This window comes from Chanodichthys erythropterus, chromosome 8 (assembly GCF_024489055.1).
Source record: "Chanodichthys erythropterus isolate Z2021 chromosome 8, ASM2448905v1, whole genome shotgun sequence".
Classification (NCBI taxonomy): domain Eukaryota; kingdom Metazoa; phylum Chordata; class Actinopteri; order Cypriniformes; family Xenocyprididae; genus Chanodichthys; species Chanodichthys erythropterus.
This window is the reverse complement of record NC_090228.1, coordinates 25,234,488-25,258,073: the sequence shown is the minus strand read 5'-3', so window position 1 is coordinate 25,258,073 and position 23,586 is coordinate 25,234,488. Positions and strand designations below refer to the sequence as shown.

Genomic DNA, 23,586 nt, shown 5'->3' with positions numbered 1-23,586 from the left:
AATAGCAACATGGAAAACAGACAGACAGAGTTCAGATAATGTATGTTTCAGTCGATGGTTGCGCAAAACGTTACAACAACGATAATCAAAAAGCGTGGACAAAACAGTCACTCTTTGTAAACTCTTAACAGCTAGTGCCGTATGCTCTAATGCTCTTAAACCTTCAAGAACAAGACGCGTAAGAGAACTCGCACGCGCTGTGAGAAGATTTGTGTGCGCTCATCCGACGCGCGCACACGCTTATTTCAGTCAGCGCGCAAATACTGACTTCTCTTTCAAGTCTTGCGCTTCGGCGGACAAATTCATACAAAAATTAAGTCAACATGCCCGTCTTGGCGAGTATCCTAGCAAACATAGTCGGTTATGTCTTAAGTGAACGTATAACAGTCGAGAAAGACATCGCATGTGTAACAGTATATGTAGCTACTGGATCGTGCATGTCTTAAAGGGAAAAAAATATTCCTGCTGCCTGTTTTTAATGTTAAATCAAACAACAAATAACAAAGAAATCACTCACTGCTCTTGACTGAATAGTTTTTGTAACTTCAATAATGATTCATCTTTATTTATTTTATACAGTAAAGATAATATGCAGTGTTATTTTATATTTGATTACTTTATCCATTCTGTACCTGAAAACTGCTGTTAGATACCTGAAAACCTGAAAAGCACTGTTTATTTTATTTGAATATTTGCTTTATTGTACTTATTTTTGATGTACTTATTTGCTTGTAGTTTGATCGTTTGTTCTTATTTTCTTTATTTTTATTTGACAGTAGTCTTATTTTTAGGGTCACAGTTTCAGTACGGTTCGGAACTGTACCAAAACCGTGACCCTAAAACCGTGATACGAACCGAACCATGAGCAATTTGAACCATAACACCCCTAGTGTCATAACACTCAACAATGTTCCTGCCCCAGCAATGTGTTTTTGTTGTTTCTCACTGTTTTTTTTTTCTTCTGTTTTTACTGTTCACAATCTTTATCTTGGCTGAAGCACTTTTGTTTTAATCTATATTAAGGATAATAAAATCAGCCTACATTATAGTTTAATGTTAAAGATATTAATATTACAAAAGTGAGTGAGTCTTATGTTTATTTTTTATGTTTGTATGAAGGCTACATACAAATAAAAGCTGAACATAAATTTATTTTTACTGTTTTTATTTCTTAAATATTATATAGTTTTATAGGAAGAGATTTCATAGATTTGGCAAATTCATTTTTCAGACGTTCTTGGCAATTTTTTTGGGCGCTATTATATAGTTCATATCGATATCGGAATTATATCGTATCGACCGAAATTAAGAATTATATCGTGATATAAATTTTGGCCATATCGTCCAGCCCTAATGGGGATTAAAAAAAAAAAGGAGTGGGTGGATTTTTATCACTATAGGGCGCTTGTGTACAACACACATTTATGTCCAAACACCATGCAAAAGTGAATTTTGCATAATAGGTCCCCTTTAAAGCCATAACTCCTTTGCATACTCGCTTTCAGTTGTGTCAAATTAGATATGTAGTCTACCCTGACTTAAATTCCCACTTTGCACAAGGAGAAGGTACTTCCAGGCAGAACTGACCAACACCAAGAAGGCCACCGTGCTGAATGTGTCATCTGTCACTGTGTGATGGTGTGCTTTACTATAATAATGCTGTGAAGATGCCAGTTTATTTCAGAATGCTAGAGTATATCTGTACAGGTTATGATGGAGGTGCTTTTGTTGGGTTTTTAGGTGGGTTTACTTAGTTGTACATGTGTGCAGCAAATGTTTGTGTAGTGTTGTTCTGTAGCTGTACATGTGACCGGCTGATTTTTGTGTAGTGTTGTTCTGTAGTTTTACCTTTAAAAGGAACACTCCACTTTTTTTGAATATAGGCTGATTTTCCAACTCCCCTAGAGTTAAACAGTTGAGTTTTACCGTTTTCGAATCCATTCAGCTGATCTCCGGGTCTGGCGGTACCACTTTTAGCATAGCTTAGCATAGTTCATTGAATCTGATTAGACCGTTAGCATCTCGCGCAAAAATGACCAAAGAGTTTTGATATTTTTCCTATTTAAAACTTGACTCTTCTGTAGTTACATCATGTACTAAAGGCTGATTTATACTTGTGTTGAGTGTATGCTGTAGCTATGGTGTAGGCTGTTTGTACCATGCGTAGCCTACGTCGTAGCCTTCAAAAATGTAACAACGCGCCAATTCTAGGCGGACCGCAAGCGCTCTGATTGGTCTGCTAGAACCCCTGCCTCAGGTCAAAAAAACTGGCGGGGAGAAATCGGAGAAGAGCGAGCACTTTCAACTTCCATATGAATGAAAAAACACTGTTTCGGGGGACACATACAGTCAAACTGCAACAAAAGTCATTACCTATTTGCCTAGTTCCTTGATTATTACGCCGGAATGAGAGTATAGTTCCTAGCCATATCGACCTAGAAAATCGTAAACTTTACATTTTCTGTCAGTCTTAGTACACGATGTAACTACAGAAGAGTCAAGTAAATAGGAACAATATATCGAAACTCTTTGGTCATTTTTGAGTGAGATGCTAACGGTCTAATCAGATTCAATGAACTATGCTAAGCTATGCTAAAAGTGGTACCGCCAGACCCGGAGATCGGCTGAATGGATTCGAAAATGGTAAAACTCAACTGTTTAACTCCGCCTATTTTCAAAAAAAGTGGAGTGTTCCTTTAAGTGGCTGATGCTTGTGTAGCTATACATGTGACTGGCTGATTTTTGTGTAGTGTTGTTCTGTAGTTTTACCTGTGAGTGGCAGATGTTTATGTTATGTTGTGTTTATGTAGCTGTACCCGTGAGCAGCTGAAGTTTGTGTAGTGTAGTTGTGTTGCTGTACCTGTGAGCGGTTGATGTGCTGTCCGGCGGGTGTTTGGAGGTTGATGGGAGATGTCTGGAGCGTCTCAGAACTCAACGCTTTTTGTCCGTTAATGTGTGCTGTCACCATGGAAACGGGAGTCTTTGCTGGCACCACGGAGATGGCGATGCTCTGGCTGGGCGGCTTGATTAGGGCGAGGGGTTTGGCAGCTGTCCCCACAGGACAACTTCTGACAGCAAGCTTCTGTTGTACAAAACACACAAACAGCAGGTCATTAACCCTGAATCTGCTGATAACCTTAAGACCGCTACACTGGATTAAAACCTTAATAGTAGATCTTACAGAGCATTTGTCTCCAGAGTTTTCCTTTGAACCAGCACAATTCATGTCAGTTGTGTACACGCATGCTAATTATCACGAATAATCAAAGTATTTCCCCGATTTCCAGCACACAGCACGCGCAGCTCGTACATAATAAAGAGATGAAATATAAAGTGCGAGGCTGCTTTGATACTAGTTCATGCTCTTGCATCAGCTCAAGTTCAGGGACTTGAATTTAAGTGTGCACTTTAATGTCTGTGTGTTTATTTGTTGTTCAAAGACTTCTTCCATTTCCTCTCATTTACCGTGGGAAATAATACAGCAGATGATCAAACAGTCTTTAAAAGCAGAAAGTAGAGCAGCGCTCACTTTCATGTGTGTGGAGTGTAGACTTGTGCACACTGCAAAAAAATATTCTTAATCAGTAGTTTTTTTGGCGTTTTACAGTAAAAACATCAAAATATCCATAAAACGAGAAAAAATTATATTCAAATTTAAAACTGTGTGATATTGAGACTCGTTTTAAAGAATATGTCCTGTAGTTTTTCTTACATGTCAATGTAAGAATGGCTTTATATAACTTGAGTTTCAGGTTCATTGAAGATATATTCTCTTAATTATCTCATGCAGCTTTGCTTCTCAAAGAAATCTATCTCGTTTTAAGGATTTTTCAGGATTTCTTGGAAAACAAGTACTCAGATATTAGATTTAAGCATAAACCATTCAACAAAAAATTCAATTCTGATAACTGTCAGCAAAAGTCTTATAGTATCTTACATAAAGTATTTATCATCTTATGTTAAGCATACTTCAATATTTTTACTGGAAATTTGAAGACAAAATCCATTTTGGCACTGGGATGCATGTGAAAGTGTTGCCATCGTTCCACACACAGAAAACCTCTTTCCCTGCTCCGATCAGCACAGTTCACACTATAAGCGCTTTGAATATTTCATATTCCATTCCAGCGGCCTGTTTTCATTTCTGAACGGCTTTTATGGTTTTCTGAAGACTGTGAGGGGGAAGGGAGCAAGAGAAAGAGAGAGACAGGTCTTTCATATTCAGCTTTTCATATACAGAGGCTGTCTATCAGTAAAGAAGCATTTTCAATATGTTCTTCACATGTGAGCATCTACAGCCAATAAACCCTGACAGACAGATGCGTATATTCATAATGCTGCTTCAGTTTATGACTCAGAAGAATCGCATTGCCTCTGCGGTATTATGTGTTTGCATTGCTCTGATTGCATAAGATACAGCATTGAGATTTCATTCAGGTCGCAGTCAAAACTAAGGGAAAGGTTATTTTTACACTCAAACTTGCTCACAATTATGTGTGATAAACCAGTTTTGCGTTTCTCATTACTTTGGGACACAATTATCTAAAAGTTAAGCATTCACCAGTAAGGACAGACTGATAACTGTCTCCTTATTTATGACAGTAAAATCTACTGAGAATGAGTGGTAAATTAAAGGATTAGTTCACTTTCAAACAACATTTTCCTGAAAATGTACTCACCCCCATGTCATCCAAGATGTTCATGTCCTTCTTTCTTCAGTCGAAAATAAATAAAAGGTTTTTGATGAAAACATTCCAGGATTATTCTCCTTATAGTGGACTTCAATGGGCTCCAAATGGTTGAAGGTCAAAATTACAGTTTCAGTGCAGCTTCAAAGATCTTTAAACAATACCAGACGAGGAATAAGGGTCTTATCTGGCTAAACGATCGCTCATTTTTCGGAAAAAATGTAAATTATGCTTTATATTTAAACACATGATCACCTTCCAAGTGCTTCCACCAAAACCGCACTTTCGTATTCTTCAAAAAGCTTACACTGTTTGTCCTACGCCTTCCCTATACAACTTACAGAAAAAATGGAACTGACGCGGTGTTCATTCTGTAAATAGAATAGGGAAGGTGTAGGACATACAGCGTAACCTTTTTGAAGAATACCAAAACGTTTCACTAGATAAGACCCTTATTCCTCATCTGATTTCATTTAAAGCCCTTTGAAGCTGTAATTTTGACCTTCAACTGTTTGTGGAGTCCATTTAAGTCCACTATAAGGAGAATAATCCTGGAATGTTTTCATCAAAAACCTTAAATTCTTTTCGACTGAAGAGAGAAAAACATGAACATATTGGATGACATGGGGGTGAGGAAATTATCAGGAAAATTTTATTTGAAAGTGAACTAATCCTTTAACCCCAATCCAGAGAAACAGCACAGGTGCAGCAAAATCCATTTAAAATCACTGCAAATGCTCACCACGGTGGTGTGAATTGGGCGATTATTTGTATGTTATTCATTAATTCCCTCACAATGTGAGCCCTATTGTTTCTAAGAATCAATGTAATCCACAGGAAACCTCACAACCGGCATCTGGACACCACTGCTGCCCCATTCACCTTAAGACACTGCTGATTGTTTAGAAGGTCACCATTTGAACCGACCCAGCTCCAACCCCCAACCAGCACAACGCACATGGGTAACCTAGGTAGAAAACCATAGTTTTGTGTAAGCCTCTTTATAAGTTTATCTTTTTTTTTGTTATTTGTTTTTAGCAATTGTTGCTTTTAAATGAAACTATGCCTGTGTTGTAAATCTGTGAATCATTTTTGGAAACTGTTGTAAATGCAAATGAACCATTTAAAGGATTAGTCCACTTTCAAATAAAAGTAATTTCCTCGCCCCCATGTCATCCAAGATGTTCATGTCTTTCTTCAGTCGAAAAGAAATTAAGGTTTTTGATGAAAACATTCCAGGATTATTCTCCTTATAGTGGACTTCAATGGACTCCAAATGGTTGAAGGTCAAAATGACACTTTCAGTGCAGCTTCAAAGGGCTTTAAATGATACCAGACGAGGAATAAGGGTCTTATCTAGCGAAACGATTGGTCGTTTTCTAAAAAAAATTTAAATGTATATGCTTTATAAACACAAATGATCGCCTTGCAAGTGCTCCTGCTTTCCGTATTCTTCAAAACACTAACGCTTTATGTCCTACGCCTTCCCTATTCTACTTACGGAACGAATGCGGCGCCAGTTCCGTTTTTTCCGTAAGTAGAATAGGGAAGGCGTAGGACACACAGCCTAAGCTTTTTGAAGAATATGGAAAGCGGAATGGTGGAAGCACTTGGAAGGTGTTCAGTTGTGTTTATAAAGCATATACAGTTGTATTTTTTTTTTTTTTTAAGAAAATGACCGATCGTTTCGCTAGATAAGACCCTTATTCCTCGTCTGGTATCATTTAAAGTCCTTTGAAGCTGCACTGAAACTAATTTTGACCTTCAACCATTTGGAGTCCATTGAATTCCACTATCAGGAGAATAATCCTGGAATGTTTTCATCAAAAACCTTAATTTCTTTTCGACTGAAGAAAGAAAGACATGAACATCTTGAATGACATGGGGGTGAGTAAATTATCAGGAAATTTTCATTCAGAAGTGAACTAATCCTTTAAACAAACTGAATCACTTCTCAGTGCTCCATATGATAGGGCGCTTGAAAAACAATGTAGCAATATGCCACGCTACACGGCAACATGTTAAAAAATGAGTTCATTACACTATTTTTGAGAACAGCTGAGCTGCTGTCACGCTACTGGCTGACTTTATCAGTCATATGAGAAACATCTTCTCCTGAAGGCAAATCTGCAGGAGGTTAGTTAGAGTCTCAATCCATCCGTTAAATATATTTACCATGTTTGACCTAATATTTAAAACTGACATTAATATTCATCCACACAGTGAGGTGATAGACATGCATATGTGACATTTCATATGCAAGGGTTATTTCCCAGCAGTAAGTTGACAGGGGATGGTTGACAACACAAACACACATTAAAGACTTTTACAGCGCTATAATGAAGCACTCGGACCTCTCTCGCCTCAGGCTAAACAAATCAGCCATGTCAACACTAAGATTCCGTTTTCATTGTGCCCGATGAATGGAACGGAAAATAAATGCTTTCGGATATCAAAAGCCTTTTCGGGAGTCACTTTAACGCTCTTCTCTTTGACAGCATCATGATTTCTGTCAGAAAATCTAAAAATTAACAACAACAACCCACTGTGCTCAAAAATCTGCAAAATCTCCTTATGCCGTCTGATGTCAATAGTTCCTGTGTAAAGACCTTCAGGTTTAAAGGGATAGTTCACCCATAAATGAAATTATCCCATGATTTACTCACCCTCAAGCTATCCTAGGTGTATATGACTATCACAATCAGAGATAGATTTAAAAATATCCTTAGTCCTCCAAGGTTTATAATGGTTGTGAATGGGGGGCAAACAAACAAACAAAAAAATGCATCCATCCTTAATCTAAGTAATCCATACGACTCCAGAGGATTAATAAAGGCATTTTGAAGCAAAGGGATGCATTTTTGTAAGGAAAATATCCATATTTAAAACTTTATAAATTCAAATAACTAGCTTCCAGCGGACAACCATACACAACCTTCACAAGTCGACTTGCACCAAATGAGTAACCCTCTGATGCGATGTATGACGCAGGATGCAGGGGTATTGTAAGCTTAGACGCCTCTCGTGGGTCAAACAAATTTAAGTTCCTCTTCTCTTATATGGAAATCTTCTCTTAAAATTTCTGGTTTTAGACTTTTAATCGTGTCCGGTATTTTGTTTTGCTTTCTCCTCTGCGCCTCCGCGTTAGTCATTGCGTCGGGTCAAAGGTTGCTTAAAACCTTAAAAAAAAAGCTAGTTATTTGAATTTATAAAAAGTTTTAAATATGGATATTTTTACAAAAAGCATCCCTTCCCTTCAAAATGCCTTTATTAACCCACTGGAGCCGTATGGATTACTTTGATTATGGATGGATGCAGTTTTTGTCGTTTTTTTTAAAACCCGGCCCCTCCCATACACAACCATTATAAACCTTGGAGGACTAAGAATATTTTTAAATATTTCTCCAATTGTGTTCGTCTGAAAGAAGATGTTAGTGGAAAAGAGCCTTAAAGGGGTACTTCACCCCTGGAAAGATGAATGTGTATTTAAAATTGGTCATTTATGTAGTAGAAATGTGAAATTAATTTTGAATTTGGAGCTTTCTAGACTGAGAAAAGGCAGAAAATGTATTTTTGACTAATGTGGATGAAAGACAACAACTCCCAGAATGCACTTGTTTTGCTGCCCTTGTGAGGCCACGCCCAAACCACGCCTATCGGTTACAGGCGGCATTCAGGAAAATTCAAACAAATAAATCGTGAGTTCATACATTTACAGCGAAATGGTGCTAAATTGCTTTGTACCTGGATGTACACCCAAAACCAGGAAAGGACAAGTAAGTTTCCATCATTTTCCGATTAAAGATTTGGAGCGATGTAAACAGTGGCTGCGGGCCATCAAACACCCAAAGTTTGGAGATGACACCGTTATAGAAAACCGCAGAATATGTAGTCTCCATTTCAAGCACGAGGACTACGAACCAAATATCTTTGCAATGAAGAGAACCATTCTGAAGGACACCGCGATACCATCGATATTCACTTTCATGAACAGCCTGGCCTGATCTATGTCCGTGAGTAACCTCAAACGCGCATATGTATGGGCGTGGTGAAAAAATTCGGAACTACTTGCTATTACTGGCTGTAGTTTTAAGCCTCTGGCCAAAAAAGCCTCCGATGACGCAAAATGACGATTTTTGCGTCATCTGAGGCTTTTTTACAGAATAAAAATGCAGAAATCTCTCATCTCCGGCTGATATGAAGGGGGAAAGCACGCTAATTCGAAAATACTAGTGGTATTCTACTAATACAAAGCTTAATGCTAAATCCTGAAGTAACCCTGTAAGTGACCCTTCGGCAGGAGTTTGATTGGCAAGCAATCTAACCAATCATAACGCCGGATCTGCCGACAAAGCAGTTTGTCCGACAAAGCAGTCAGGAGTTAGAAGATTAACCTCAGTGGACTTGAGCTTGATAAATAGTGTGTATTTACATCTTTCCACGTTTGAAACAACATTCCTTCTGATGTTCATTCATGTTTATTTAATGCTATGAATTAACTAGTAGGAAGAGATGATCGGTTCATGAACCGCTTGAACTGAGGTGCTACAGAGATCTGTCACAAGAGCCACAAAATGGTTTTTATTGTTTGAATTTCTTTTAAAAAAAATTACACAATTTGAAAGCTGGGACTTTGTTTAATATCGTAGGTAACCTGCTCTGTCTTGTCTGTCGACGTGTTGTCAGTGTCCTCTTTGCTCCACAATGTATTTTTGAAGTGTACAGCCCTACTTTATTTATTCAACCAAACCTTGCTAAATTCTGTGCACACGTGGATTCTGCAATTATGCTTTCTGTGCTGTGGAAATCATAGGGCCCTATCCTTATAGAGAAAGAGAGTTGCAGAAGATAGAGTAGCCTCCATCCAAATGCCCTGACCTCATCCTACCACATGAGGTGATCCCACTGGAGAACAGGATAATTTGGGGACTGTTTCATGCTGTGTGTTTTGGCCTCAGCACCAATACTCTCCTGCCAAACAACAGGCCATGAGCCAATCCTCCACTCTCAAAGATAAGACAGTGTGGACATCAATCAACACTTCAGAAGACACAAACCCCTCAGTAAGAGCTCAAAGATGTCTTCTCATTTTTGATCAGGGACAGTCTGATCAATTGCCATAAAATCCGGTCCACGTTGCAAGTTGTTCTGAACAAGAACCGCCCACTTGGACAAGAAATACAACCACGGATTTATATTTTGGTAAAGGCAAATCTTCCAAAACTAGACATATTTGAAATGTAAAAAAGGCACCATAATAATACAAAGAATTAAAATGTCTAAAAGTAATAATGGAAGAATAACTGACAACAGGCAATTATTGAAAACTTTACAAACATTTGCCATGAGAGAAACTCAACTCTGTTTCAAAGCTGCACTCTTACAAAACTGCTACAGGGACAGAACATAAAAGCAAACTCATATGCTTCTATAATAATCTGATAATCTAAAACTAGAACCCCTTCGAAAAGTAGGACAGGATATCTCAAGGCATTATTTCTTTGATTGATTGTACAACAATAATCAAGTATGGTTCAGGAAATACAAAGATATCAGAGATAAAGAAAAATTCTAATCAAGATACTGGTCTCGTCTAATAAATACTGTAAATAAACCTTGTGATGTGACTCTCCACAACAAGAATGAAACTGAATCCTGACTCTTAATTAAGGATGTCACGGTGAGGAAATTTTCACACCGGTATGCGACGACACCGGTATTACCAATAACATCGGGTGGGGGGGTATTTGAATGCATGCTCACTTCTCACTTTCGCTTTAGAATTCACAATCTCGCATTCTCTGTGAATAGGCCTATAATTTGTCAGCATCAGTGAGCTGCTAAAAACCTGACTGACCAATCCAATCTTAGCAACTGTTGATGTCCAACGTTTTCTCAGACAAGAAATAAGTCTAAAAGGGAGCAGTCGTGGCCTAATGGTTAGAGAGTCAGACTGGTTACCCGAAGGTTGTTGCCAGGACATTTATAATGTTAACACAATGTGCCCAGAGAGGATACAAGCTGTATTTTTCTTCTTTTTCAAATTTTTTTAATTACATCTTGAGAAGTAGTTGCTGTGTATCAAACTGTGATTGTGTGGTATTATAATAACTATGGGTGTAAGAAAACATTGCTACACTTGAATATCAATTAAAAACTGGTATACTGTGAACCTTTAAAGCAAGATCTAAAATTATATAATATATATATATATATATATATATATATATAAGTTAACTTGCTAGCTAGATATCAACATATCCATGTTTTATAACGGTTGTACCGAATGACCTGATATTTCTGGACATGCATATAGACTTGTGCCGATATTCGGTAATTCGATAAATCGCGATAATGAATATGCACGATATTGTAATCGTCGGCACTTCAGAATACCGTAAATAATAATTTATTACCAATTATTAATTTTTTATAAGGCAATTAAGAATACTGTACCCATCAATCGTATAAAATGCACAACACCGCTATATTCTGCGTCAAAAGGACAAGCGCTCAGATGTAAACAATCCCAACGTGCACGAGAAGCACATGGCGGAACCAGTGAAGGAGACGAGCTGAATGAAAGTGCGCGTTCACTCTCTGACAGCAGAGGGCGCTGATGGAACAGCAGCGTGCAGCGGTTACCACGGAAACCATGCAAACAAAGTAACTGCGCTAGTGAAGTTTTTAAAATGCTTCAAACAGCCATTCATTTTTTGTAATCTCAGTGTTGTTCATCACATCACCAAATACTGAATACTTAAAAAAGACTTAAAAAAGGATATTTATTTTCAAACCTAAACATTTTTATATTTTAATCATGCCCTAATGATTAGAAATGTTCTGATTATTTGTTATTGTTCAGTAAAACTTTGAAAACATACAGCTTCATTAGTTAACATGTTAATTCATTATCACTAAACTGACAATAAAACAGTATTAATTATTACTAATTAATGTTAATTTCTTAGTTACTGTTTGTTTAATAACATTACTAAAATCAAAATAACTTATTTAATGGACCTGAGATAAAACTAACAATGATCAGTTGTGTTTCGAAACTAACATTAACAAAAAATAATACTTTCTGTATCAAATGTAGCTATTGCTCAATCTTAGTTAATGCATTAAATAGAGTAAAGTGTTATCTGTTGTTCTTTATAGCCTAATTCTTTTGCATTTTAATCTGTTTGAAAATTTCAGTTGTTTTTGTTTTATTACAAAAAGAGTTCTTAAACCTGTTAAACTATGACAAAAATGGTTTTGCAACTTATTTTAATATCGTGATAATACCGTATACCGTGATAAAAGCTTCATCAATTAATCGCAACATGAAAATTTTATACCGTCACATGCTTACATGCATATGAGAAAGTGAAAACATTATTTTTTCAAATAGTTAAAAGAGAGCAGGGGTCTGAATGATGTCACATGCTGTCACATGATATTGACCACATGACTTGATCCAAAATGGTCCCTATATATTGGTTACACCGAATGACTTCAATGAAATACATTTTTCCGGACATTCTTTCTCATAACAAAGCAACGGCTTCTACACAATTTTAATACCATTTTGCACTATGTTGATATGTGATGTTATAAATTCATGCTAGAATAAAAAAAAATATATATACATTTATTTAAGATTTTAAGTTTTAATCACAAGTGAAATGGCTGTATTGGCCTTTAGACAGTTTAACCGAATGACCTTTTGACACTTCAAAATCGTTAAAAATACCTTTATATGTAGGAAAAAATGATTAAAACCTTTTAGATTCAATAAAAGAGATCTAGTTGTAAAACCTTAAAAACTTTGGATGTCATAACTTTGTATATTTATTATTATTATTAAGGCATTTGGACAAAAAAAAAAATGACCCGTCACATCATTGACACATTAATATATATATTTATATATATATATATATATATATATATATATATATATATATATATATATATATATATATATATATATATATATATATATATATATATATATATATATATATAAAATCCTGCAAGCACTTTAATTCTTTTTTTATTCTTTTATTTTATTTTTTTTCTTGCCAATACACAGCCCTAATTATAACTAAAGAGTTCAAAGTACCACAGAACAGATTTAATCACAGTCAAATAGCAAGCTTAAAGGTCTCCTTTCAGTTTTCTGCCAAAACAAAAGTGATTAAGACAGCACAAAAATGAAGAAATTAAAATAAATATATATTACTATATTACTGTATTGTAAAATAAAAACTAATATTTCAATAAAAAAAAATTATTATTATTATTTAAAATGAATTAGATACTTTAGTTGGGATCCAAACATCAACAGTGTGAAGGTAAAATGAAGAGAAAGAAAAAAGTCAAATCCCCAGCTGTTTAATCCACAATGTCTACAATGCCTGCCAGTCACATAACGCCAAGTAACAAAAAAACAAATCAAAGTCAGAGTCAAAGTCTGTTAATTGCTTCAATCTCAATGATCTCAAACTCCAAAAACTAATTTCTTTAATCATGTGTCTGATCGATGAAAGCTCAGTTCTTCAGCACAATGAAACTGAGTTTGAGTATTATATTGTATTCAGAAACGGATCTTTTTCTTGCTTTAAAAAAGCTGAAAATCAATATTCAGACAGCTGCCCATGTTTCTGCATTCTGCCTGTGAGATTCAACACAACACTTCATCTCAGAGTGAATCACTATTTCATTACACGCACACAAATGAAATGCCATATGTGAGCTCCGGCAGCCTCTACGACTGCTGGAGAAATCAATCTTTACTGAACTATCGCAGGCGTTCGCGTGTGAACGTGATGAGTGAAACTACATCTTGTTTCTTTTATTGTGTGTGGTGGAGCACGACGGCCTGAGTTCAGTTTAGTTTGACTCTACTGTTTGCTGTATAACTAACTGCTTGCATCATTTCCAGAAACATTTTCTAGGTGAAAATGTGTCATGTGCTTAACATTTCCTCTACGTGTGCTAACATTAATTTCCACTGGAAGGGTACATGAAATCTTGATTAGATTTCTCTCCAAGGAAAACTGTCTGCTACACTGTGATGGTAAAAACAATTCAACATCATGCTATGATATGGTATGATATAGCACTTTATTGTCGGACGAGTGTGACATTTTTCTTGCATAATATCTATATTTACAACATTCAACATCTCTTACACAACAACGTCACTTAATCCACACAAAAAAATGATGATTGTTTCTCAAACATTTCTGGATCGATCCACATCATCAATAATAATTGGAATTTTAAGTAATTAATAATTCTAGAAACAACACCTAAGGTGCATATGCAGTGGAATTTATATCATGAAAAGTGTAAAAAATTGCAGGAGCGTTCAGATCATTTTACCCACCAGGAAAAAAAAAAATTAAGCTTCATTCTGCACCATGAACATTCACTTTTTTGTGAAATAAAAAATATATTGGTAAAACTTTACAATAAGGTTCATTTGTTAACATTAGTTAATGTATTAACTAACATGAACCTACCTTGAGCAATACATTTGTTGCTGAATTTGTTAATCTTGTTAATCTTTGTTAATGTTAGTTAATAAAAATACACTTGTTCACTGTTTGGTCATTTTAGCACGGCAGTCCTAGAGGCAAAGTTGCTCAGAATGAGGAGTTCTACCATGTGGTAAGAATGTTGGGGCGTCGCAAAAAAAAAAAAAAAAAAAAAATCAGGAGATACACAATCCTTTATGCACGTGAAAAATGCAAAGGCACCCTCCGATTGGCCGATTTCTTTCGTATTTTTCACAGGCCTCTAAGGCCGTGAGTCAAACAGGCCAGAGTATTCCGATTGGCCTCCATTAACCTTGTCTGATAGCTGCTCAAAATTCAGTGGCTGATGGTGGACATGTTTTTTGAGATGTGTCAATGTCCTCATAGACAGTAAAGGCACCTTGGATGAAGACACTGCATGCCAATTTTCAAGTTGATCGGAATAATGGTGATGTAGTTATAGCCATTTTCATGTTTTTTTCCTGTTTTAGTGCCACTAAGTGGCCAGTCACGCGGCCACAGAATGAGCTCTTACATAGGTGTGCGGAGTGTGGTGAAAATATCTAATTTCATTCATGATTGTGAATACTTTGATTGTTGCGATCCTATCAGACTTATGATAGCAACCTGAATCGTAACAAAGCACTGTTCGCCAGAGGAGAACTGGCCCCCCGACTAAGCCTGGTTTCTCCCAAGGTTTTTTTTTTTCTCCATTTTAACACCTCTTTGCCACTTGTTTGCCACCTGATGTCACCTGATGGAGTTTGGGTTTCTTGCCGCTGTCGCCTTTGGCTTGCTTAGTTGGGGACACTTGACATTTGACTTGACATTTGATATTCAACAGTATTCTTGACATTTATTCAACAGTGCTTCTGATCTGCCTGCATTGACACTATTCTTTAAGAGCTGCTGTGCAGCCAAATTAATGTACCAGTTATCACTGTAAAGCTGCTTTGACACAATCTGCATTGTAAAAAGCGCTATATAAATAAAGGTGACTTGACTTGACATGAGTTATAACCATTTAAGTAAAGGTGGCTCCACTCACTTCAAACATTTTGGCGGCTTTTAGGGAACGTGAACCAGAATTTCAACTTTTGATAACTATTAAGAGTCAGACTCTAGAGAATCTCACTGTACTTTATTGGTTCTGATCTGTTCAAAAATCTAGGACTAGTTCGCAAAAGAAGGTTTTTCAAAAAATCCAGAAAATTTCGCCAGAACAACGAGCAAAATCTTGTCAAGGATACCAATTATACTTGAGCTTAGGCCTAACAGTTCAGGAGTTGTGAGCCATTTCATACTTTTCAATGCTGTAGCGCCCCCGTCAGGCCGATCAGTGCGAGCCTTGGTGATGTTGTAGACAATGTGAGTACTACCAGCCCTCAAAGTTTCAAGTCTCTACGACTCTTACGACTTTGGTCTGCCCGATCACTTTTAAGGCAGGAACACACCAAGCCGACACCGGCGAACTAGTGGTGACAAAAGCAGACTGTGGGGTTGGCTCACGTCGGCAGCGTCTGGGTCCAAAGTTGCCCTGACACACCAAACCAACACTCGACAGCCAATGGCCAAGTAGCACGTCCTTTCTGCGCCTGCGTAAGATGAAATGCCTTTCCGAACCAGCAGGTGGCAGAAGCTGAACAGCCAATCAGAATGATCAGATGGCCCAACGGACTGACGAGCTCCGACACCGATTACTAACTAATGTTAGCTAATGAACCTTATTGTAAAGTGTTACTAATGTATACTGTTGCCGAAAATGATTCAAGAATGATTCTGGAATTAGAGTTTGACTCCCTGAATCGCATTGAATATTGTATTTTTCTCTTGTTTTTCCAGGAAAAAAGAAAGAAATACAGTTAATTTTGTTAAATTTATGCTTAAAAGTTAAAAATTGACCAATGGGGAAGAAAAGATCAGTCCTAAACCAAGTCAAATTGTTTGTCGCAAGTAAATGTATTTTCTTTTCTAACATTAGTGTTAATAACAAAACTCAAACACCTCAGGTCCATCATGCTGAAGAGATTTATTGATCGTCTCCGTGTTATTTCTATCTTTAGTTTGTGAATAAGCCAAACAATGAGGCTACCGATCTGTTATGACACAATCAGACTCATAACTGCCTAATGACATGTTAAAAACACTGTCACGTTCTTTAGTTCTGCTGTTAAATACTGTTAATGGATCCCAGATCAGGATGTGGCAGGAACAACACATCCACAGGACACACAATAGCTTTTTGTGCCGCAGGATAGATTATTCTCTCTGATCTTCATGTGCCTGTGCTCTACTTTTCTTTTAGGGAGCACGTCTCTGTCCTTCAAGTGTCGAAAACATACAACACTCAAAAAATGGCATTGAAACTTATAAATACCAACACAAGTTCTGGGGGTTTACCATGCAACGACTATGATATGTACATGAAATATGTGAATGCAGCAAGTTTGAAAAACAACGAAGAAAGCAAGATAAGAGCATTAATGGAGGGGAAGATTTGGTTAATTTTATTTTAATGAGCAATTGTTTGAGTGTAATTACACAGTCACTAAGCAATATGTACTTACTATAGGTTTAGGGTTAAAGTTTGGTTTAGTGTTATTTGTTTAGAATTATGCAGAGTTAGTAAATACATGTAATGTGTACATGTACAGCACATTAAAATAAAGGGTTACTGAAGATTTTCAGTGAATAACAACTTAAAGGTGCCCTAGAACTTTTTTTAAAAAGATGTAATATAAGTCTAAGTTGTCCCCTGAATGTGTCTGTGAAGTTTCAGCTCAAAATACCCCATAGATTTTTTTTAATTCATTTTTTTAACTGCCTATTTTGGGGCATCATTATAAATGAGCCGATTCAGGGCTACTGGCCCTTTAATTCTCGTGCTCCCCGCCCCAGAGCTCACGCTTGCCTTGAACAGTGCATAAACAGTAACAGTGCATAAAGTTTACACAGCTAATATAACCCTCAAATGGATCTTTACAAAGTGTTCGTCATGCATGCGGCATGCATGCATCGGATTATGTGAGTATTGTATACTGTTATATTGTTTATGTTTGATTCTGAATGAATTTGAGGCTGTGCTCCGTGGCTAACGGCTAATGCTACACTGTTGGAGAGATTTATAAAGAAAGAAGCTGTGTTTATGAATTATACAGACTGCAAGTAATACAGTAAGAAACGATGGTAACTTTAACCACATTTAACAGTACATTAGCAACATGCTAACGAAACATTTATAAAGACAATTTACAAAATAGCACTAAAAATATCATGATATCATGGATCATGTCAGTTATTATTGCTCCATCTGCCATTATCGCTATTGTCCTTTCTTGCTGCACAGCAAGAAGACAGCAATTCTAGAGCTCCTGCACTCAGATTCAAGCAGCTACGTAGCTTCTTTGTGGTAATGGCGAAAACAATTTTTTGAACAGCAGTGAACATTTAAAAGTACATAAAAAGTGACTGGACTGAAATATTTTATTTAATATTTTACTGAAACTGGTGCTCTACTGTGCCAAGAGACATTTCGAAACATTTCACCAGTTACTTTCGCTTTTGCCACAGAGACCTTTTATATCCTATAAGTGTGTTAAAAAAAGTTATTAATAACAAAACATGGATGAATGAGATAGTAAAGAGCAGAATGTGCTTGATATTAAAAAGAAATATTAAAAGCACAATAAGCCATGAAAGAAAAAAAAAATTTCATATTATATTATTTTTTGCAGTGGCTCTTTTAAAAAAATGCATTAACCAAAAATGAAAAAAATGGCTCTTTGGTCAAAAAAGGCTCCCGACCCCTGGCTTTATATGATGAACAGATTTAATTTAGCCTTTTTTCCCACAAATAAACATTTAATGTCAATATACACATCTGATATGTTAAACAGAAGCTCAAGCATGCTTGCTTGATATGCAAGAACCAATGAGGTTCATTCGTGTTACGCAGCATGTGTGAGCTTCAGCAAGAACCGATGAGGTTCATTCTCGTGTGTTACACAGCACATCTGAGCTTCAGCAAGAACCAATGAGGTTAATTCATGTTACGCAGCACGTTTGAGCTTCAGCAAGAACCAATAAGGTTCAGTCTCGTGTTACGCAGCATGTTTGAGCTTCAGCAAAAACCAATGAGGTTCATTCTTATGTTATGCAGCACGTTTGAGCTTCAGCAAGAACCAGTTGAGCTTTTGTTTATGTCCGCTGATGAATGTTTATTTGTGAATAAAAGCCTACATTCCATCTGTTCATCATATAAAGAGATTTTGTCTCTTCAGAAAAACTGGACTAAACCACTCAATTCATATGGATTAATTATTATGGATTCAATCTTTTTATGAACTTTTTGAAACATCGAAGTGGTAGTTGCATAGTCTGTCAATGGAGGGACAGAAATCTCTCAAATTTAATTCAAATATCTTTGTGTTTCGAAGATGAACGAAAGTGTAGCGGGTTTGTAATGATATGAGGGTGAGTAAATGATCATTTTTTTCATTTTTGGGTGAACTAACCCTTTACATTGTAGTGAACCTGGAATATTCCTTTAATGATGAAAAACAATTTTGGGGTGAACTTTCCCTTTAAACATCACTGTAGCCAACACAATGATCATCACACAAATGCAGATTTTGCACAGTAAAGACAGGAACATGTGCATTTTGGAGTACTAATGCAGCATCATTTTCAGCGTCTATGTCTTCTTGAATATGTGTTCAGGCAAAGTGCTTTTTTCACTTGCAGTGGCCTTGTCAGGAAAAAACAAATCAAAGTCTCATTCATTACGATGGGTGACTCTTTGTTCTCCCTGTGTCTTTGAGTGACAGCACAAGGACGGCCTCTATTCCCTCAATTATTTCTGTCCTCTTCTGTTTTATTCCACCCTACAAAGACAGACTGTGAAACTGGAGCTTTACAAGACAAGCTACACCTCATTTAAAGTAGTTAAACTAATGCTACTTTTCTCTGAGGAGTTTGTCATCATGACTGTTCAGAGGAAAAATTCCATCTGATGGGTCGAGCTGATGTCACTATTGATTACCACAGTTAACATGGTCAGATTACCATGGTTTAAAGATTCCCTACAGATTCCAAAGCTTCCTGAGAATTCTCCATGGATCTGAGAGGAAGTCCAATAACCATCCACATGAGACACTGACTTCAACCAAACGCTGATCAATGAAAACGATCATGTCACCCTTCAGCTGTACTGTTTTAAAGTGGTTTATTTTTGGCCTTGCATCACATGACACGGTTTTGAACTTCAGTTCCTAGTAAACCATCATATTGTGATCTAAATACTTACGCTCAGTTAAAAGTCTTCAGTCACACTTAAACCCACATGAGCAGGCGCATGTGGTGGTCTAAATGAAAAAATGAAGTTAGATCTGCGGGCAGGAGATGTGAAGTGTCTTCGAGAGCTTGTGAGGCTCTCTTTATTTACAGTGAGTCACTCGAGCGCTCTCGCGACTCTTTCCTGGCGGGCGTTGTGTGTTTAAACTGTCCTCAAGCTATTAATAGCTCCGCTGCTTCATCTGTGCATGCTGAATATGAAGCATGCCACCTTCCGGCTGCTGAATGCCAACGACACCAGGAGAACATCTTACAAAGAAGAATTTTATGAATCCCAATGCACCATGTGCTAGAAATGCCAAGATTACACTGGATAAAAGCATATAAATAAACAAAAAGACACTTCTATCTATAGTGACATTTATAACAGGAGACAGTCCATGAGCCAGCACTCTTTGGTGTCCCATGACTTTATATAAAGTATTTAAGGCCCAAAATCCCATCTTCTCTTGTTGTGAGAATCATTAGATAGGTCTGAAATGGAATGAAGACAAGTAAATAATCTCATTCCATTTTCTAAATTTTTACATTATTGTGTAACATTCAACCCTGTTACCACAGTTATTGCAAGACAAAAATGATCAAACAGATATTAATCTTTAATGTATGATAAATTTAAGTTTATCAATTCTTATTAATACTTTAAAAGGTGCCCTAAAACCAGTTTTTACAAGATGTAATATAAGTCTAAGGTGTCCCCTGAATGTGTATGTGAAGTTTTAGCTCAAAATACCCCATAGATTTTTTTTTTTTTTTTAACTGCCTATTTTGGGGCATCATTAACTATGCACTGATTCAGTGCGCGGCCCCTTTAAATCACGCGCATTTGATTCTGAATGAGTCTGATAGTGCTTCGTGGCTAACGGGCTAACATTACACACCGTTGAAGAGATTTATAAAGAATAAAGTTGTTTTTAAGCATTATACAGACTGCAAGTGTTTAATAATGAAAATAGCGACGGCTCTTGTCTCCGTGAATACAGTAAGAAACAATGGTAACTTTGACCACATTTAAAAGTACATTAGCAACATGCTAACGAAACATTTAGAAAGACAATTCACAATCACTAAAAATATCATGCTATCATGGATCATGTCAGTTATTATTGCTCCATCTGCCATTTTTTGCTGTTGTCCTTGCTTGCTTACCTAGTCTGATGATTCAGCTGTGCTGCTCCAGACGTTAATACTGGCTGCCCTTGTCTAATGCATTGAACATGAGCTGGTATATGCAAATATTGGGGTCATACATATTAATGATCCCGACTGTTACGTAACAGTTGGTGTTAAGTTGAGATTCGCCTGTTCTTCAGAGGTCTTTTAAACAAATGAGATTTACATAAGGAGGAAGCAATGTAGTTTGAAACTCAATGTATGTCTTTTCCATGTACTGAACTCTTGTTATTCAGCTATGCCAAGGTAAATTCAATTTTTGATTCTAGGGCACCTTTAACAATACTTCAAACCAACATTTGGTCCCAAAATAAACCCTTACTGAGTCATAAAGTGCTTAAACCACCACCACACGAGCCACCGAAACATACAGGACAGTCCCATTTCTCTCTAACAACATACAGTATGTGAGAGCTTTTAACACAACAACAGAAGTCACCAGTCACAACTTGCACTAAAGCAGTCTGTACGTCATACTACGTCATACTGAACTTGATCAACCATAGTTCCACCTGTTATGATCCCATACAAGACACATGACTCACACATCACTCTGACATCATCAGTTTAAATCCTCTATAAAAGTCATGAGTAAACTGTATTTACATGAGTGATGTTACAACCAATAACAGAAAAAGATCAGTGTTTCTTATAAATGACTTGCCTTATTGCTTCTAATTATGCATTTAGACATGCAGTCCATAAACATTTGTTACATTTGTAAGCTGTTTAGCATTATAATTAACTAAGAGAGATAAAATCTTGATTTTTCAGAAAACTACTAAATAAAAGCAGGCATTTTTATGATCCCTCTGTTTTTCTAAAAATAAATGATAAACAGATTCTGTATATAAATGAGTTCTTGAGTCATGAGAGTTCAGTAAAGCAGCATTACTTAGAATTATAATTAGTCTGACTACCAGGAATTTTATTGACAAAATGTGAAATTTTCTAAACACTTTGTTCCATCCAGTAAAAACTCTGCATGTTTCCTCCAGAAATTAACCTTCATTATTGTTCATTCACATTCAGCTGTGCTTTTCTATAAGATCAGTCTCCTGTAGAAACACAAGCTGAGCTTTTGAAGGTTACCTTTAAACCAAGGTAAGTATGACTGCGCCATCATAAAGGTTGTTTCAATCCAATAACTCTACTGAACCCTTCAAAAGGTAATAAAGGTAAAAAAAAAAAAAAGTGACACCATCCAATAATCGCAAGAAGTTTTGAGCTATTTGTTATAAAACAACATCTCAGCTTTTAATTTCTGTCAATTTTATAACTAAAAAACAAACAACAAATGTCATTTTGTGGCTCTTTAATGTGACTTGACAGGTCGCTGTAGCGCGTTTAAACAGCAAGTGAACTGATCATCTCTTCCTATTTACTACTACTTATGGCACAAAATAAACATGAAGGAACATCAGAAGGAATGTTGAAAGATACAGTACAACTTTTTTGAAACGTATCATGTCTCATGTAATCGTTCAAGCAGCGTTTCAACCGCGAGGAGACAACAAAAAAAACAGCTTGTAATCAATATCACATAACATTACATTTACCTCAGAAAATGTCCCTAGTCGGCTACACAAAAAAAGTAAAACTCTAAAGAGGAGCATTTTACTGCATATATGCACTATATTATACTATATTCAGTGTTGTCTTCATTATTTAATAAGTTTGAATAAATAAGTCATGAAACCAAGTTATTGCAGCCACCATTTAAATGTTTATATTTCAACAACAAAATAACACTAAACATAAATAGATCAATTAAAATATGACATAAAATCTATGTGCAATTTAAATGCTTATATACAACTCCATTTTTATTTAAGTGTTGATTATTATTTAAATTTGATCATTTATTTAATTGATTATTATTTCAACTTTATTTTTGGTTTCTGTTTTCGTCTAAATGAAAGCTTTAATTTCTGTTTAAGAGTTTCAGTAAAAAATTCATTTCAGTGCATCACAATCAAAAATACTTTTAAACACAGCAAAATACAATAGATTCAGTCATATGTGCTTTTCATTTCATAAAGGCTCATTTTTTGGACTATAAAGGGCATTTTGAGCACTGAATGTTACAGTACATGTTCAGTTTTATTTAATCAATATCAAGAGAAGTCTGTTTTTCATGATATGAATCCAAGGCTGAAAGAAGGAAATGAGCTCATAGATTGCAGCAAAAGTAGTTGGTATATTTAAAAGGCTGTGGGCAGTAATAAACACCCACACATATGGAATACAGTACCAACGGTTGGTGACCTATTAAAGCACTGCCCTGTTGCCCCAATAACACTAGAGCGTAAATATATACATGAGCGTAAAGACAGAACCTCATCTCATTAATTATTAAACAGCCTTTATGTATTTTAAGGGTACCTCAATAATGCATCCACTACTGACTACCACTTCTAGCCTTCCGAAATGTTATGCTGGGTACACTACAAAAATATTTTAGGCCTAAATGTAAGATTTCTGTATTTGAATTGCATATACAATTTCCATCCATTTGGACTAATAAACTTAAAGTGATATTTGTCATTCAGACATAAATGAAACAGGTACGATTTCTGTAATAGTACTAATAACTGAATTTGTTGTGTTTTAAATACACTTTTTTTTTTTAAATACAGTATTGCATGTTAAAACTGTGCAATCCAAATGGATGGAAATTTATTATGCAATTCAAATGTAGTATGTAGTATAAAAAGTGTAAGATAACAGCGTTCATGCAAATTACATTCATGTCTTACTATATTTCTGATTCTGATGGCCAGAATGTGTAACATTAAATAATTGATCAAATGAAAAGCTTTGACCAATCACTGGCCAGA

At 36.2% G+C, this 23,586-nt stretch overlaps 1 protein-coding gene across 6 annotated transcripts in view; it reads right to left on the bottom strand.

The window, feature by feature from the left end:
- Window positions 1–23,586, bottom strand: part of phf21b (PHD finger protein 21B) — a 65,936-nt gene that overhangs the window by 31,805 nt on the left and 10,545 nt on the right. For 5 of the 6 annotated variants that reach the window (XM_067392414.1, XM_067392409.1, XM_067392411.1 and 2 more), the window contains exon 2: window positions 2,861–3,082. In XM_067392414.1, coding sequence (XP_067248515.1) covers window positions 2,861–3,082 — 222 coding nt within the window. Of the gene's footprint in view, window positions 1–2,860; window positions 3,083–3,181; window positions 3,829–23,586 lie in introns of those variants that run through there. The other variant, XM_067392410.1, reaches the window with a different exon arrangement.